Source organism: Giraffa tippelskirchi, chromosome X (genome assembly GCF_054371585.1).
Source record: "Giraffa tippelskirchi isolate mGirTip1 chromosome X, T2T-mGirTip1v1.2.pri, whole genome shotgun sequence".
Classification (NCBI taxonomy): domain Eukaryota; kingdom Metazoa; phylum Chordata; class Mammalia; order Artiodactyla; family Giraffidae; genus Giraffa; species Giraffa tippelskirchi.
This window is the reverse complement of record NC_137289.1, coordinates 4248940-4268041: the sequence shown is the minus strand read 5'-3', so window position 1 is coordinate 4268041 and position 19102 is coordinate 4248940. Positions and strand designations below refer to the sequence as shown.

Here is a 19102-nt window from a genome sequence, read left to right as displayed (position 1 = left end):
TGGAGCGCGTGGCCATTTCCTTCTTCAGTGGATCTTCCCGACCCAGGGATCGAACCCGAGTCTACTGCATTGGCAGGTGGATTCTTTACCACTGAGCTGCCAAGGGAAGTCCTGGCATTGGAGATATGCAAAGTCAAAAAGCAAATATCCCTCCCCCTTGTGTTCATTCTAAGTTTTAAAAGATTTAGTTGGCTAAATATAGCATAGTTTATTTTAGTTTAGTAATATTTTGTGCATTTTCTCAAGAGTTAACTAGGATTACCTCATCAATGTGATATAATTAGTGCCAAAAATCAAGGGAAGGTGATGTTTTTAAGTAGCTGTTGATCTCTTATGGTGAGTAAATACGTTCAATTCATTAGGTTTTTAAAAATATTAAAAATTGTCGGGATCCCCTTTACTACATTTTGGATCCCTAGGGTTTCAAGGACCTCATTCCAAGGTGATTAGCTAGAGCAAGAGTCCTCACACTTTTCCTGGAAAGGGACAAATAGTAAATACATTAGGCTTTGTGGCCCAGTCTCTGTCACAAACAACTCCACAGTGCTGCAATTGTAACATGAAAGCCGCCATAGGCAATACAAAAGAATGAGCGTGGCTGAGTTCCAATAAAATTTTATTAATGGACATCAAAATCTGAATTTCATATAATCTTAACGTGTAGTGAAATATTATTCTTCTTTTGATTTTTTCAACCATCTGAAAGTGGAGAAAGTGAAACTGAAAGTTTAGTCACTCGGTCATGTCCCACTCTTTGCGACCCCATGGATTGTAGACTAACCGGCTCCTCCATCCACAGGATTTTCCAGGCACGAGTACTGGAGTGGGTTGCCATTTCCTTCTCCAGAGGATCTTCCCCACCCAGGGATCGAACCCGGGTCTCCCACATTGTAGGCAGACACTTTACCATTTGAGCCACCAGGGAAGTGGAGAAACCATTCTTAACTCACGCCTTGTAGAAAAACAGGTGTCAGACATGCTGTAGGTATTTGGCAGACTGGCCACAGTTTGCCAACCTACTAGCTACAGTCTCTCTAATACTACTGTAGTTCTGGCATTAGGTGGTTCTTACAACCCCAAGGGTCTAGATGAGGCCCAGAGAGGGATTACAATTTTAGTAATTAGAACGCAAACCGAGGCTTCCTGCTTTCCAGTCCACAGCCCCTAAGGCAGCTCTAAGCTGTTGGTTTAGTCATGATTTCAGATGCGGTCTTTGTATCCATGCGGTGCAGAAAATAGATGTGTGGTCAGCGGCCCTTTCCAGGCGTTGACCATGTAAGGGCTGTCCTCTTATTAGCAGCCAGTGGCAACCTAATTTTGTCAAGCCTGACCCTAGGCTCATGCACCCTTTTCGTTTATACTTCTCTCCGGTTGCTCAGCCCTGGAGGCCCATCTGTCCCTTACTATTTGAGTCCCTGTTGTCTCATTGGCAGCTTTCTGAGCAGCTGCAAAATATGTTTTTAACTTTAAGTGGAAGTTAGGATCACCACAGCGTCTGGCCTGGAACAGTCACTCTCAGCAAGAGCTCTTTCAGCTCTGACATTCCCTAGCTTGACAGACTCTCGGGTGAGTGCTAAACTAACTCCTCCCAGCTTCCCAAGGCTGGACTTTCACTGCGGGCAATAATTAATGAGGCGTTTACTCAAGGGCTGGGGAATAATGTGCACTGCTTTTTTGTGTTGTTGTTGTCGTCGGAAACTGCTTGGTTGCCTAGCAGCCCAGTCGTCCGCCTGGTCGTCCTTCCTGGCAGATCATCTGTTCCAGCCGCCTCACAACCACTGATCGGCGGCAGGGGCCGGAACGGAGACAAGAGCTGCTCGCGCGCGCTCAGGGGGCGGCCGCAGCACCGCCCTACCCGGAGGACAATGCTGCGAGGCAAGTCCCGGCTCAACGTGGAGTGGCTGGGCTACTCGCCCGGCATGCTCCTAGAGCGCAGGCCGCTCCTAGCAGGGCGTACACCCCGCAGCCCTGCCCGGTAAGTCACTTGCAGGCTCCCAACCACGCCTGCGCCCGCCGCCGCCGCCGCCGCCGCCGCCGGGCGTCACCTGGGCGCGCCGCGCCTGCGCGCTGCGGCCCACAGCCCGGCACTCGCCGGCACTTCCGGCGTGGCCCGCCTGGACCGGTCGCCCGCTTAGCCGACCGAGCGCTACTGCGGAGCCCAGCCGGCGCCTGGGCGTCTGAGCGTCTGAGCTGCAGGCGTGGCGACGCCATGGAGCGCCTTGATAAAGCGGCGCTAAACGCGCTGCAGCCGTCCGACTTCAGGTAGTCCGGAGCGAGCCGGAGTCAGGCGGGGGCCTAGAGCACCAGGCGGACTGGCCCAGGCCGGGAGCCGGGCGAGAGGGAAAGCCCGGGCCGACCGGTGGGTGGGCGTGAGGTCTGGACCCTCGGGGCTGGGGCTGCGGGCTAGAGGAGAGCGGGGAAGCAGGTTGGGGCCTGCATCGTCTGCACGCCGGGCCCCTGCCCTTCCCTCGGGAGCGAGGGACCCAGGGTCAGGGTGGCTAGGTCGGCGGGTTCTTCAGCTCTTGTTTCTGGCCTAGCACTTCTTTCTCTGTTGTCTTTATTGCGATCTTGCTGTCTGCAGCCTTTCTCCCCACTGCAGGGTGAGCTCCCTGAGGACAGGAACCGGGCCTTCTCCATCTCCGGGACCCCTGCAGGGCCCACATCGTCAGGTCTTAATAAATGTTTGCTGCATGAGTGAACCGGAGAAGGCAATGGCACCCCACTCCAGTACTCTTGCCTGGAAAATCCCATGGACGGAGGAGCCTGGGAGGCTACAGTCCATGGGGTCTCTAAGAGTCAGACACGACTGAGAGACTTCACTTTCACTTTTCCCTTTAATGCACTGGAGAAGGAAATGGCAACCCACTCCAGTGTTCTTGCCTGGAGAATCCCAGGGACGGCGGAGCCTGGTGGGCTGCCGTCTATGGGGTCGCACAGAGTCAGCCACGACTGAAGCGACTTAGCAGCAGCAGCATGAGTGAACGAATGGAAGGGACAAAGGGCCGCCCCGGGTTTGAGTCTACTTCACTCAGGGAGTCAGTAGGATGGAGGCTGGTGGCTGAGTAGAAGGAACCTGAGGAAAGAGCAGGTGGTCCTGGTGGACTAGCCTGGCCCATGATACCTCTAGAGGTCAGAGGGTGGGGAGGGGTTTAGCTACCATTCAGTGTGTGTGCGCCAGGCCCAGCTTAGGTGCTTTGTTTTACATGCCTGTGTGTTAGTCGCTCGGTCGTGTCTGACCCTTTGAGACACATGGACTGTGGCCCGCCAGGCTCCTCTGTCGATAGGATTTTCCAGGCAAGAAGTACTGGAGTGGGTTGCCATTTGCTTCTCTAGGAGATCTTCCCGACCCAAGGATCTAACCCACGTCTCCTGTGTCTCCTGCCTTGCAGGCAGATTGTTTACCTGCTTTGTTATATACATTATCAGAATTGTAAAAGTGCTTAGTTTGCTGCTCTTTTACAAACAATTAAGTTGACTCAGGATAAGTGGCTTGCGCAATATCACAGGGTTACCTCGCACAGTTATTAAGTGTTGAAAGCTAGCAGTTGTCCGAGCCCACGATCTTTGGAGCCCCGGTGATCTTTTTCACTCGCACAATGGCGATGTAGGTGTTTTTTTTTTTTTTAATTACTGTTTATTAGCGAGGCCTCCAACAAATATTTATATTAAGTATACTTAAAATACAGTATACCCCTCCTAGACTGATTTTAGTGTTTCCGCATGCAATTTGCAGTGAAATCTACTTGCAGTATAGGCCTTGCCATAAAGGGGAACATGGTAAGCTTCATCTGCTTAGTGTTTGCTTCAGAAGTTTATCTGAAATGGGTAAACTCTAGATGGTTCTCAGAGTGGGGGCACAATCCTCAATTATTTGTGTGAGGCTGATTCTAACTCTAAATGTTAGAATTCTTCCTTTCTAATAAGGCTCAATCAGAGATACATAGGAGAAATCAGTTGAATGACCTCAGTTGCTTTGTTTTAGAATACCTCAGCGGGTTATACCCAAGCTGGATTGTGCCAGCAAAACTACTGGCTGTAGTGGGCTGTGGCTGGAAGCCAAGGAGAAAATGTCATATAAACACTGAAGGAAGTTTGAAAAAACTAGTTTTCAAAAGTTTGTATGCTTAGCTTTGTCCTTAGTCCTGTATTTGAGAGACTGAAAGTCAAATTTTGGGGGCTTAAGATAGAGAGGTAGGAAGGAATTGGAGACAAGCAGCAAGTTGTTGAGATATGCTATATGTAGAGTGTGTGGGGTTAGAAATTAACATGCAGAAAAGATTGTGTTTGGGTGGTGGGATCGTAAGTGATTTTGTGTGCTTTAAAACATTCTCATGATATGATATTCTCTTTTCAATAATAAACTTTTCTCAAAGCCAGGCCAGATAGTTGATATTCAAGAGATAATCTAAAGAACAGATGAACTGGTTAACCTTCCCTTTCTCTAGATTCTCAAGCTTTGTTTCTTTATCAGATTAGATGATCTGAACTTTGCACACCAAAAACACAAACACTGTGAAGGCCAAGATTTTTGTTGGGGTCCACAAAAGAATTGGCCAGATACTGACTTCTTGTATGTATGTATGTATTTTTAATTTTTTACACAATTTTTAAAGGTTACACTCCATTTATAGTTATTGCAAAATATTGGCTATATTCCCTGTATTGTACAATACATCCTTGTGGCTTGTCTCCACAATATTTTGTACCTCACACTCCCCTTCCCCTATATTGCCCCTCCCAACCCTCCCCACTGGTAATCACTAAGTTTGTTCTCTTTATCTGTGAATCTGCTTCTTTTTGTTACATTCCCTGGTTTGTTGTATTTTTTAGATTCCACATATAAACAATATCATACAGTATTTGCCTTTCTCTGCCTGGCTTATTTCACTCAGTATAATGCCTGTTAAGTCTGTCCATGTTGCTGGAAATGGCAGCATTTATTCTTTTTTATGACTGAGTAGTATTCCATTGTATGTATTATGCATGTGTGTGTGTGTATTGCATCTCCTTTGTTCATCTGTTGATAGACACTTGGGTTGCTTCTGTGTCTTGGCAATTGTAAATAATCCTGCTGTGAACATTGGAGTGCATGTATCTTTTCAAATTAGTGTTTTTTTGTTTTCTGTGGACATGATTTTTTTGTATTTTTATAGAACTGCACTCATTCTTGATGAAGATAAATTTTCTAAAAATTTTCTATTAGAAAACAGTGTAAGGAAGCTTAGGTGTGTTAGATGAGAATTGTATAGCTCAGTGATGACTAAAGTGGGATGTATTAAAAGGTCTTTCTTTGAAGTATGGAAAGAAAACAGATTTCTACATAAATTTTTTTAACCTTAACATTTTTAGTGTCTGTTTTTCCTTGTTTTTATATTTTAAAGACTCCATGACTAATATGTGTATAGATAATTTATTTAAAAATCATTATGCCTATATGGGGGTATGTGCTCAAAACTTTAATGATGGATTACACAGTCAAAAAAGTTTGTAGACCATTGGTGTAAACTTAAGATATTCCCTTTCTTTCTGGGCTGCCAGAACCCCCCCCCCCCCGTAATGGTATACATACAATTATAAGAATTCCTTTTCCTGGATTTTCTAGAGGTACAAGGGAATGTGCAGGACTGTTTGGGACACAAACTGTCATGTTAAGTGCTATAATAACAGGCATGAAGTAAGTGTGGTTGGGTCCCAGAGCAGTGAATCATTCCAGCTGGCATAATCAGGAAAGCTGCCTAGAGGTGCTAAGTGCTAAGTCGCTTCAGTCGTGTCCGACTCTGTGCGACCCCATAGACGGCAGCCCACCAGGCTCCCCTGTCGCTGGGATTCTCCAGGCAAGAACACTGGAGTGGGTTGCCATTTCCTTCTCCAGTGCATGAAAGGGAAAAGTGAAAGTGAAGTCGCTCAGTCGTGTCTGACTCTTAGCGACCCCATGGACTGCAGCCTACCAGGCTCCTCCGTCCATGGGATTTTCCAGGCAAGAGTACTGGAGTGGGGTGCCATTGCCTTCTCCGCCTAGAGGAGAGGTACCTTAATATTTTGAAAGGACCTTGATGGCTGGGCTGTATTCTTCATAGAGATGTAGATAAAAACTGGAACCTCTTGCTGAGGATTACCAGGAAGAATTAAGTTCAAGTGTTGACTATGAACATAAATTTAGACATGTGTTAAGGTTATAGAGGAGCAACACTTGCCGCCCCAAAATGTCTCTTTGATGTGCAGATTATTTCAAACTGAAAACAGTCAAGGCCCCAGACACTCAGGAAGAAACTTTGACCTTCCCCTTAATTGCCTGAAAAAATTTAGACAGAGGGCCTGTTGCTGGATGAGAGCTGTCACCAGAGATATTTGCAAAGAATATGGGCTAGTTGTGGTGGGGTTGGGGGACAGGGCATAGAAACAAGAGACTACTCTGGGCCCTATAGACTCTACATGGCTTAGGAAACACTTGTTGACCACACATCTGCTTTTCCATCTCCATGTGTATTGCCTTCTTCCTGTTTGAAGTCCCAAGCCCCTACCTACAGCATCTTCTTTTGTCTTTAGCTGAAGACAATATTTGAGGCGAGGGTTTTGGCCATTTGGCAAGTTACTCAGTTCTTCTGGGTCTCTTCCATGTATATGTGTTATTAAACTTTGTTTGATTTTCTCCTGATAATCTGTCTCATGTCTATTTAATTCTTAGACCAGCCACAAAGAACCTAGACAGTAGAGGAAAATTTCTTTATCCCTGACAAGGTAGTGTGAGAGTGGTTAGATTTAAGGGAAAAGGGACCTTTAATCTTCAGGATAAAAGCCCATAGGATAAAAGCTTACTGCTTTTAAATGTAACAGTTGCGGTGATATGGATGAGGGTGTGTGTGTGTGTGTCCAGGATTGCTGGAAGCTTACTACAGCTTCACTGTCAGTAGTGTTATCATTTGTGATGATGCATGGGACCAATGCTGACATATATCTACTTATTGAAAAGTGGGTAAAACAACATTAAGGAATATTTGAAAGTGGGAAAGTTACTTTATTATTGTGTATTAATCTGGAGTCCTTTTTCATGTGCACACCTTTTGAATATAATTAGAATAGTATACATCTATACTATTATACTGTGGTAGACAAATGTTATACTGTTATACTGTGGTAGACAAATGTTAGTTTTATAAAATGACATCTACATATGATTTGCCTGGTAGGCAAGTATTTTGTGTAACTTCCCTGGTGGCTCAGACGGTAAAGCGTCTGCCTACAATGTGGGAGACCCGGGTTCAATCCCTGGGTCGGGAAGATCTCCTGGAGAAGGAAATGGCAACCCACTCCAATATTCTTGCCTGGAAAATCCCATGGTCAGAGAAGCCTGGTGGGCTACAGTCCATGGGGTCACAAAGAGTTGGACACGACCGAGCAACTTCACTTCACTATATTACTGGCAGAGTTTTTCTGGAAAGGACCAGATAGTAAATATTTTAGGTTTTGAGGGCCATGTGGTCTGGCACCACTACTAAGCTCTGTCTCTGTAGCTCCCTGGAGTCTTTGGTGATGCATAAACAAGCGGGTGTGGCTGCATGCCAGTTACACTTTATTTACAGAAGTAGGCACACTTTATTTACAGAAGTAGGCAAGGGGCCTTTCGGGGCTTATTTGGCAGACCGCTGATATACATCAAAACAGTGTAATCTGCCTTGTTGATTTGTCACATAGATATTTACTGAATAATTGTCAAAATTAATTTTAATGGTTCCGTATTGATAAGCATCATTTGTGAAATCATTTCCCCTTTATTGGACGTTTTTATGTTACCCATTGTTACTGTTTTAAGTAGCCATTTATCTGACTTGCTTTTCTTTAATCATATGGTTTTAGAAGCTTGATTGCATTCTTCAGAATCATTTTATTGTATTCTGGAACAAAACTTTCCCATTGGAGTATTTCCATTGATTTTAAAAGTCTATGAGCGATAGAATGCACGGAACAGAAAGTATTTTGATGTCAAACTTTTAATGCATCCATGCTGTGTGAAGACCATCTAAGTTGTACTCTCGCTACTTAATTACAAAGAAATTTGAGCAAAGTTTCCTTCAGCTGCATCCAGATTGCTCTGGGCTCCTTTTTCTTATTCTCATACCTTGTCTGTACTGTATTCAGCTAGCCACTGATAGGATGCTTTGTGAAGAAACCTTCATTAGTTGTTTTCTGTGTATCTTCTGCCTTGCTACCTCCATTGTGAATTCTGTAAGCTGTGTATATTTGCATAGCACTCGGGAGATTCCAAACCACTTTTTGCACTTTACACTTCCTTTCACGCTGGATCTGCCACTGGATCTCTAGGCTATTTGAATTTTGAGTCCCTGGCACTGCTCTTCTTCTGGCCACTGTTTTTAAGGCAAGGGCAAGGTTCCCAGCATCTTTTCTGTGGGTATTTATAGCATTTGCGAACACAAGAATAGTTCAAAATGGCTTTGCAGGCTCTGATTTTCTCTTTGTTTACTTTTTTCCAGAAACGAAAGTTCATTAGCATCCACTCTGAAGACGCTCCTGTTCTTCACAGCTTTAATGATCACTGTACCTATTGGGTTATATTTCACAACTAAATCATACATTTTTGAAGGTAATCCTAGACATAAAAAGACATTTTCACCCTTAACTATATATGAGATTCTATGCTCTCATGATCTCTTTATATCTGTAAACTGGATAATTGACTTGCTTCTGTTTTGCTTTTCAAAATCCCATTGCTTGTAATGAATCTTCATGAAATGAATTTTTCATCACTCAGTTATTTGTTTGACATCATATTGGTTTATGGTTTTCTGTGCGATAGCTTGTGGATCCTTTCTTTTAACAGCCCCTGGAGAGTGAGATTTGGTTGACATGGGAGGAGGACTTTGGGGGAATGTACCCTTGCTGGCAGACATTGGAAGGAAGAGAAAATAAAGCCCTCTTTATTATGTCAGAGTCCTTAGATGAAGTGATGTATTGTGGTTTTCATTCAAAATAATGTTCTTCATGTGTAGAAGGTATTCACATCTTTACATGAATACTTGATTTATCACCACACAAAGTATTCCTTTTTAATTGTCTGACTAGTTAAATATATAGCTAATAAAAACAATATGTTTTGATTTTTATATTTTGGAATAAAATGGAAACTTTTTTCTCTTGATAGGCGCCTTTGGGATGTCCAATAGGGACAGCTATTTTTATGCTGCTATTGTTGCGGTGGTCGCCGTCCACGTGGTGCTGGCCCTCTTTGTTTATGTGGCCTGGAATGAAGGCTCACGGCAGTGGCGTGAAGGCAAACAGGATTAAAGTGAACATTACCTTTTGATAGTGTTAAATTGATTTTTTTAAATGGTAAATCCATCTGGGATATTGATGATGTCAATAAAGTTGAAAGAACTTGTTAAAATCAATCTTGAGGAGTCACATTTGACCAGTGTAAATTTTGATCCTTCTAAAACAATGCCTTGTATCATCAGTTTTAATTGTCTGAGTCTCATTTCCAAATGAGAATTTGGAAAAGCTAAATTGGTTACAAATAAGTATGTGAAATTAATTATACATTATTCTGGGAAGAATTTTATTATCTTACAACAAAAAAAAATGTTTTATAGTGTTTTGTCTTTTAGTTGGCTTTGAGTTTTACTCTCTGGTTGTATTCAGATGTACATAGTGGAGCAAATCTAAATTTTATTTTTCGCTGGAACACTTTGCCTGACTGTCATGAAAATACCAAGTCATTAGATTTTGGGTTGTAAATGTCTGTTGAAAATTGCTTAAATTGTGGACACTGGAATTAATCTGAGTGTCACTGAGAAATTTTGCAGAAAGTAGTAGTAATCCCTAGTCAGTAGAAATCTTTCATTACATTACTTCATGGGGAAACTAGGCTGAATCACAGGCATTCATATAAAAGGACTGGGTTTATTAAAGAATGCAGATAGCAAAGCAGAGAGGTAGCTGCCTGGGCACCTGGCCTGCTCCCTAAAGGCCTCTCACAGGCCAGCCTCCTGCTCTTTAATGGTCTGCTTTGCTCTATCATTCAACAGTGAACTTACACTTTAATTAGGAGGTTGTGTAAACTCGGTTTTTCCCACTTTTAAATAATGTATATGAAAGAATTTGCATTTAAATATGTTCATTTTTGCATACTTAGAGTAAACAGTCATGAAAATCTATTATTTTTATCACCCAGGAAGTATTCTTAGAATTCTTAATCAGTGCTGTCATGTCCCAGATATGTATAGATAATCCTTGAGGTCCTTTCAGATAGAAAAAGACCCTGTTTTTTAGTATCCTTAGTCTGTGTTCTTTCCAGCCACTTGGTACTATTTGTGTGTAATCTAAAAACACACAGGGAAAAATGCATATTAAAACAGGAAGATGTATGGCAAAAAAATAAAAATAAAAAAATAAAACAGGAAGAAAATGTTAATTCCCTGTAGTGTGGCCACCTGGAGATAACCACTGTTTTGGTTTACATCCGTGTTCATTTCTGAATGCTAGTTTGATACACAGTAACAGTTTGGTTTAAGTTCAGAATCTGCCAATTTTATCTGGTGTCCATTCGCATTTTTTTCAGATGAGTGATTATTGGATGTTTTCTTAAAGAGCACATTCTACCTTTACTCTTTTAACTAGATACTTCATTGTATGTATTTCTGTCATTGATAATTCCTCATACAGTGGCCCTTGCTGTGAGTGTTTGCCATCACGGATTTTGTTAGTTCCCCCCTACTTTTGGGTGTCGTGGAATTGGACTAAAGGAGCAGAGATGTAGTTAGGCATAAAAGCCAAGAAGCCTTTTGTGTTTATTTAATTGCCAAGAAAAAACAAAATGATTATTGTAGGACTATTTTTTATTCCTGCTTTTAGTTAAATGTTATTTGCAGTTTAAATGTCTTAAGTAGTTATTCTGAATGGAACATGTTTTCTTAAAAAGACTACAGTTTTGGTATACAATTGTACAAATTTAATATGAAATTGTGAAATACTCCAGTTTGAATCTAATGTACTATATGGTAGATTTCTAGATGGTCCCCTCTTTAGATGTCTTGTTGTACTTAGAATTTGTCCACCTAATTTCTTTTTCTATAATGCCAAGGTTTTTCTTGTACTTTTGGAATCTTATGCTATTTGTAAAATATTGATGTTCAGTGTTGGATTATTTTGTTTAATTTCAGACATTTGCTGAGTAGATAATTTGGGTGTTTTTCTGCGAGTATTTAAACTAGGGATTCATGCAAAAGCAGCATAATTTCCTCTTGGAAAAGGTACCAAGCATTTGAAAGTTAGACTTGGATGCTAAGGTTGATATATGGAATTATTACAATAAACACTTGTTTTTAAACCAGTTAATATTTTCTTAAGGTTTTAACTGTTAACTCACTAGTTTGCTGCTGTTGAAATAATATGGTATATGACAAATAGATTTATTTTTCAAGATGTCTCAGTGATTTCCTCTTGTACAATGTACATACTTCAGGATGTATAGAAAGAAAAGCTACAATTGAGCCCTTATATAAATATTATTAAGGTAGGACTATGTTCACTATTGTTTGAAAATGGATTGTAAGAATAACCTCAGTTAGGGGTCTTAACTTGAAGTGTCAGTACAGGCTACTGATTTAACACATGACCTTCACCTCACCTCACCTCCCATTTTGACCCCCAGAATATAATCTCTTTTCTCATTGTGCTAAAAAATAGTCTTCTGTAGAATGCATCTGATGTCATTAGCTCAAGTGGATCCCATTTTACATGTGACAGTAGAATCTACTTTTGAGTTGTTACTGAAGAAATTTAAACCCTCTGTTAAACACAGCAACAACAACCAACCTGCGTTTCATGGGAATCTAACAGAAATATATTGTAAGGTTATTTTCATCATAAAGATCTCATCAACTTTGCCCCCAAAGCAACTGCTTGACTTGTTTGGTGTTTATTTTCCATTTTCATATAAATTTTATATATACAGCTAGTCTACCCAAGGACACCAGTAAAAGCAGATAAGTGTACCCAAGTAAAGATGAAAGGTACATGAGAATTTATATCCTGTTTTAAATGTATCTAGTGTATATTTCTTGTCTCCAGACAAGTTCATGTTTGTTCTTTTACTTATGCTCAAGTGAAGTTGTAGACTATTAGGCCCATTTTATAAATGAAATTGTCACTTGTTAGGTCAGCAGCAGATATCTCCACTGTCAGATACTCTGTGCTCCATCAGAAGAGTACAACTTTATTAACTCAGACTCTACTCTTACATTTAAGATTGTTTTTGCTAGAGCTGGACTGAAGCAGCGTACTCATAACTTGACAAGATTTCTTTTTCCTTTTTGCAGGGGAAAAAGGGTCACCTGAGAAAATAAATTATTTTCAGGGACTTTGGGATCCTAATGATATATATTACATGTAACAGATGAACAGATTAATCCTTTATATATTCATTAAAATAGTCTGGAATTCCTCAGCTTACCATCACTCCTGGCCACACTTTCCTTACCTGTTTGTTTGCTACGTGTATTTGAAAGTAATAACTGCATTCCTTTGAAGATGTTCTATAGGTCATATTTGTCAGTTACACAGACTAGTCTTCCTTTTTCTCAAGTTCAGTGAAATCTCACTGAACAGTAATAATAGCAATAGCTAACATCTGCACAGCACCTTACAGTTTGCAAAGAACGTTCACATATTCTTGTTTTTTTTTTTTTTTTGCTTAGTGAACCTGTTACCAGATGTCCTGACCTTGATGATAAGTGTTAGGAGCTTTAGAGTCACTGAATATGCTGTAGTCTTGAATAGTCCCCTGACAAGGGGCAGAGTTTAGATGCGCTACCTTAAAAGCTGCGTGTAATTATCAAAATGGGGGGCTTGAGTTCTTTAGCCACTTGAATCAGATTTAGTTTTGTAAGTGATGCTTTTCTAACTGTTATCTGGATGGATTTTGTATTCGTTATATTCTAACCTGTAATTTGTATAAATTTACCATCTGTTGTCATTAAAAAAGTGTTCATAATGCCACCTTGATGTCTCCTCATTCAATTAATAGTAAGTTTATTAACCTCTTAAGTTTTTTACATTTGTTTACCTCTCTGTTTATACCATGTCAGATATGAACAGAGCTGTCAAGGGTAAGCTTTTGTGCAGGAAATGTAGGCCAGAGATGTTCAAGCGGGTGGGGCTCTGAGGGATGCTGAGACAGAAAGGGTTTGGTGGGCCCATGAGAATTGGTGGAGCAGTGGAGGAAAGACAGCAGCTCCTTGCCTTGTGGCTTAAGAAAATTCATTTGGGAGTGAATGGGCTTCAGAGTGAGGTTGGGAAATATTTGTGGCTACTTTAATTTATTAGACAGGGGTAGTCAGTTCCTGGCAATGCCCAGCATGCCAGCCCCTCATGCCAGTGCCCTGTTCCTCTGTCCTCTAGGCCACTTGTTGGTTGTACAGTTGACCCTTGAACAACATGGGTTTGGACCGCGTGGGTCCACTTATGCACAGATTTTCTCAGTAGTGAATACTATAGCACTGAACACTCAGAGTTTGGTTGAAGCTGCAGATGGGGAACTGCAGGTGGAAGTGGGGAGTTAAAGTATTTTCCACTGAGGGGAGGGTCCAGTCCCTAATCTTACTTGGTTCAAGGGTCAGCTGTACTCATTCCAGCTGCTTCCTGTGCTTCAGAGAGTTCCAGCTAGTTCTCATTAATAATATCCACTCCAAAAAAGATTTGAGACATCTACATATCCAAATGTACAGGTTACATACAATTGAATTTATATACAGAAATATGTGATGTAAAATGTTCTGTGAGCTCAGGAGACAGAAACCACTGGAATCTCCTTGTGGGATTTACAGCCCAAACTTAACCCTGGCCTGAGTCAGAACCTTGGGAGGGTGGGGGAAATACATACTTACAACAGGTTGTGCTCTGACACAGACAGCTTGAAACCGCCACTGGACACAGAATTATACATGTATGCTTTTAATGCTGGACTTGATGTTTGTATAAAGCAGGCCTAAAGTAGCAGGCACTTTATTAGGCAAAGATAGAATCCTGTGCAATGCTATATTGAAGGTTTAGTTTACAATCAGAATTTATGGGGTCCTTGACCATATTGACTTCACTTCACTACTAATGAATTACGTTAACTGAAAACTGGTGTACAGGAAACAGCCCTCTTGGAGACAGCTTCGGTGCACTGAGAAATGGCCACTGTGCTCCTCTGGTGCCTTCCCCTCATTTGGAATCCTCACCACTGTGGTCTTAGGAGAGAGGCAAAAACCTAAGCCAGGAACTTAAGTGAATTTGGTCTCAATGGTAAAGGAAGTCATGGAGAAAAACCAAAGAAGTGTTTTCCTAGGCATATCTGCTCCATTAATAGTATGACACCCCCGTCCCCAAATATTTTCCCTCTCACCACTGACATCATTCCACTTCATCTGACATACATCCTGCTGTTCCGCCCATTAAAGATGCATTTAGGTTAACCCTCAGAAAATGAAGGATTTGGGTGGAGAGCAGCTTACCCCTTGCCCCTCAGTTGACATGTCCTTTCAGGGGAGCATCAGGCTGCCTTGGGGGAGTGGATGCTAGAAATGAAACTCCCTGTATCTTTCTGCCTCTCACCGTCTTCCCTGCAACTGCCTGGGTCTGGACCAGCTTCACTCCTCGCCTGCTGCCTCTAACTGCTCTTGGCTGCTCTTCTTGCTTCTGTAGTCATTTCAAAACAGAGCAGCTAGGAGGTTTCCTCCTTTAAAAATCTTCGATCAGGCATGCCATACCTCTGCTCAAAATCCTCCAAATAGCTCCCAGTCTCCCCCAGAGTAATATCGTGGCTCCATGCATAGGCTACAAGCAAGGCCTCTGTCCTTTGTTTCATTCGCTCCCCCTTGCTCAGCATTGGGCAGCCTGTGGGACCACTTTCCCTTCACCAGATCTTCCCTGCTTGCTCCTGTCTTAGAGCTTTGCATCAGCTCTTCGCTCTGCCCTAAATCTTCCCAGGGCTGGCTCCTTCTCACTCTTCAGGTCTCAACTCTCCTGTCTCCTCCCTAGAGAGGCCTCCTAATTGAAAGTTGCAAGTCCTGCATCACTCTCACAGCACAAAACTTTGAAACGATCTTATTTATTATATACCTCTCTCCCTGAAAGCATAAGCTCAGGAGAGTAGGCACTGTCTTCTTCACCACTGAATCCCCAGGGCCTGCCTCTGGTTTTAGTAAGGATACTCTTGGTCAATGGCAACTAACTGAAAATGCAGCTCAAATGATAGAAAAGGCCAGTGATGGGGCTAATCCACTGGCGCAGTTTAATCAGGGTGCCTGCTCCATTTCTCTGTGATTCTCTATGCATATCCTCAGTGCATTGGTGACATCCTTGGGTTTCTCTCCCTCATGAGGACAAAATGATTGCAGCCAATCCTGGGCTTCACCAGCACACTGCCAACAGTCATCAAACCTGCGAACAACCCTCTGGGCTTTACTCTGGACTAACTCAGGTGAAACCAGTGAAACGATCACTTTGGTCATGCAATGCCAAGCATTGGTGAGTTTGTGCCTGGACAAGTGCCCAGTCCCAAACCAATCACTTAGAGATGATGGTGGTTAACTCAGGCCACTCAGTGCCCACCCCTGGGAGAGGTTTGATGGGGTGAGGGTGGTGGGGTTTGATGCTGGTAAGGCTCCCATCAATGTTGGCTGCAGAGTTCCACCAATTTCTTAGCTGGGTGAGGCAATGCACAAGTTCAGGTCTGGCCCATTAGCATGCACAAAAACAAAGAATGGAGGGGAGGTGGGCGGGAGGGGATTTATTTTAGAACATCGTATGGAAAAACCTGAATGAACTTTTTGGCCAACCTTATATACATATATACAGCTGATTCACTTCGTTGTATAGCAGAAACTGACACAACATTGTAAGGCAACTATACCCTAATTATAATTTTTTTAAAGAAAGCGAAATGAGAGTAGAAACAGAATCTGATTTTCTCAGCTATATGTAAACTATACAAATATATATTTAAAAGAAAAATGTATGTGGCATAGCCAGACTTTGTTATTTTAAAAATATTCACAATAGAAAATGAAAATTTGGAGGGGCTGTGAAAAATGAAGTCTGTTCACATTTCTCTATTCCATTTCTTTTCGAAAAAATTGGATGTAGGACAGATTGAGAGTATTGTGCCTTTCTTCCCCTAGTATTTCTACTGCTATTAGATAGAGACAGTCCTCATCCTCCACACTTTGCTCACTCTTCACTCCAGTCCACCTTGATCCCAACTCGAATCGCTCAGTCATATCCACCTCTTTGTGACTCCATGGACTATACAGTCCAAGGAATTCTCCAGGCCAGAATACTGGAGTGGGTAGCCTTCCCCTTCTCCAAGGGATCTTCCCAACCTGGGGAGTGAACCCAGGTCTCCTGCATTGCAGGTGAATTCTTTACCAGCTGAGCCACCAGGGAAGCCCAAGAACACTGGAGTGGATAGCCTATCCCTTCTCCAGCAGATCTTCCCGACCCAGGAATCAAACTGGGCCCTCCTGCGTTGCAGGCAGATTCTTTACCAACTGAGCTATCAGGGAAGCCACAACTAGAATTAAGGTTATGTAAAAGTTGAGTGACCAATAAAATAAACAAAAATAAATAAGTAAAAGGTGAGTGGGAAAGGAATACAAAGCTTGGTAAAATGAGACAAGCAAGAGAAGTTAAGTTCTGACTGACATGGCAAAAGGAGTCAATGGGGAAGGCCACCCACACTAGGCTGAATTCTAAGATACCCCCTAGAGCCCCATCCCTTGTATACCTGCTTGTGTAGTCCCTTCCCCTTGGACTTGGATGAAACCTGCAAATATGGTGGGGGAGTAGCTCCCTTGATGGCGCTACTGTATTAGTTTGCTCAGGCTACCATAAAGTACTGCAGACCAGGCAGCTTCAACAATTGGAAGTTTATCTTTTTACAGTTCTGGAGGCTAGAAGGCAGAGATCCAGGTGTTGGCAGGGTTGCTTCCTTCTGACGTCTCTCTCCTTAACTTACCTAGACAGCTGTCTTCTCCCTGCGCCTTCACATGCTCTTCCCTATGTGGGTGTCTGTGTCATCATCTTTTCTTTTAAGGACACCGGCCATATTGGATTAGGGCTCATCCTAATGACATCATTTTAACTCAATCACCTCCCAAAGACCCTGTCTCCAAACATAGCTATATTCCGAGGTACCGGGAATTAGGATAGCAACATGTGAAGTTAAGGGGAACACATTTCAGCCTGTAACAGTTATGCTGTATCTGTCATAGGCAGAATAATGTTCACATGTTAATCCCGGGAACCTGTAAGTGTGTTACCTGACTTGGGCAATGGAGACTTAAAAGTGACGATGAAACAAAGGTTGCTATTTAGCTGACCTTAAGAAGGGGAGAGTATGAAGAATTATCTGGGTGGGCCCAATATTATCACACAGGTATCCCTAAGATATATTCACTTACTAATTCCTAGAATCTGTGAATGTTACCTTAAGTGGCAAAAGAGTGGAACTTACCTTATATGAGGAAAGATGGGATTAAATTTAGGATCTTGAGAGGATATCCTGGTGGGATAATCTTTGCTAATGCCTGACAACCTGAATACCATCACATGTATCTTTATAAGAGGGAGGCAGAGGGAGTTTGAAACAAACCCATACAGAGGAGAAGCCATGTGAAGACAGAGGCAGAGATTAGAGTGATGTGGCCACAAGCTAAGGAAGCCTGCACCCACCAGAAGCTGGGAGAGGCTTCTCGAAACACCCGCCTCCCAGTGGCAAGCTTGAGTATTCAGGGGGATCTTCAAGACTTGGTTCTCAACGGCCTGACTCCCACCCCCAGTTTCTGCTGGGGGTGGGCTTTTGTGGTCTGTGCATTTCTGTGTTATTTTAAAAATATGCACAACAAAATGAAAATGTTTTGGGGCTGTGAAAAATGAAGTCTGTTCACATTCCTGCATTCCATCTGCAGGCAGATACCACAGCAAGCGATTTTCCTTACACTCTTGTTTGCCCTGTGCCCTGCGCTGTGACACAGAGTATGTGTCCAGTGCATATGTTAGGTGAATGAATGTCATTCCATATTATTTGCCTTTTAAGAATCCTTTCTAGTGAGTTCCACATTTATATATTGTTTCTGTTTCCTTGAGCCCCTGAAGCAGCTGAATCTGCCATAGAAGGGGAGTCCTGGGTGGGGGCAGGGGCAACCCTGCCAAGGACTTACCCCACACGAGTGGCAGGGAAACTGCCAGAATATGCCCCCATGTTGTTGTTGGTCAGTCGCTAAGTCATGCCCGACTCTTTGTGACCCCATGGACTGCAGCAAACCAGGCCTCCCTGTCCCTCACTGTCTCCCAGAGTTTGCCCAAGTTCATGTCCATAGTTGGTGATATCTGCCCTCAATATGACGTTTGCTGCAGAATGCACATTATTCATATTTGATATCATTTTAAAACAATTCTTTGATGTCAGAAACAGATGTAGTTTTCATTCTAGAAGGTATTTATTCTTTCTGTTAACCCAGTGTGTTTTAAAAGTTCGATTTGTGACAATTTCATAATTATAAGTGATAATATTTATGTTCTCATCTGTTTCATTAAGCTTTGGTTTTACTAATTTACTTTGCTTTTAGTAGTAATTACTCACTTCCTTATAATAACCTTCAGATAGCTTGATGATTATGCCCAATCCAGGAGGTTTAGCCACTAGAGTGGCTATTTCAGCGTGACCTCTCTAACCAGAAATGACAGATGTTTTAATCATCACACTGAACTCAAGGAACAAGCTTCTTCAATCCTGGTCACATGTTAAAATGTATGTAATTGTTTTAACAAAATAAGCATTAGAATGTTGAATATTTAATTATTTTCATAGTGAATATGCAATGTGGTTTTTGGTGCCTAAAGAGATCTTCTCTCTGTACCAAGTATTAGCTTCTTTGGGGGTGAAGTCATTGTCTTTCATGTTCCAAAGAATATATAGTAGATTTTCTGAGAATCCGTCAGACTGTCCCTTGTAAACTGGCCCAGTGGGGTACGTTGAACTTCCTATTCCAAATTCTGTGAGTTGTAAAAGATCCTAAACAAAAATTACAGCACATTAAAATTT

At 42.2% G+C, this 19102-nt stretch overlaps 1 protein-coding gene across 1 annotated transcript; it reads left to right on the top strand.

Moving 5' to 3' along the window:
- The first annotated feature begins 2071 nt into the window (after positions 1 to 2071).
- On the top strand, positions 2072 to 13011 carry VMA21 (vacuolar ATPase assembly factor VMA21). Its single transcript, XM_081564602.1, has 3 exons — positions 2072 to 2262; positions 8490 to 8599; positions 9158 to 13011. Exons 1-3 carry the CDS (start codon positions 2210 to 2212, stop codon positions 9298 to 9300), a joined length of 306 nt encoding a protein of 101 aa, XP_081420728.1. The 5' UTR covers positions 2072 to 2209; the 3' UTR covers positions 9301 to 13011.
- The last annotated feature ends 6091 nt before the right edge of the window (positions 13012 to 19102 follow it).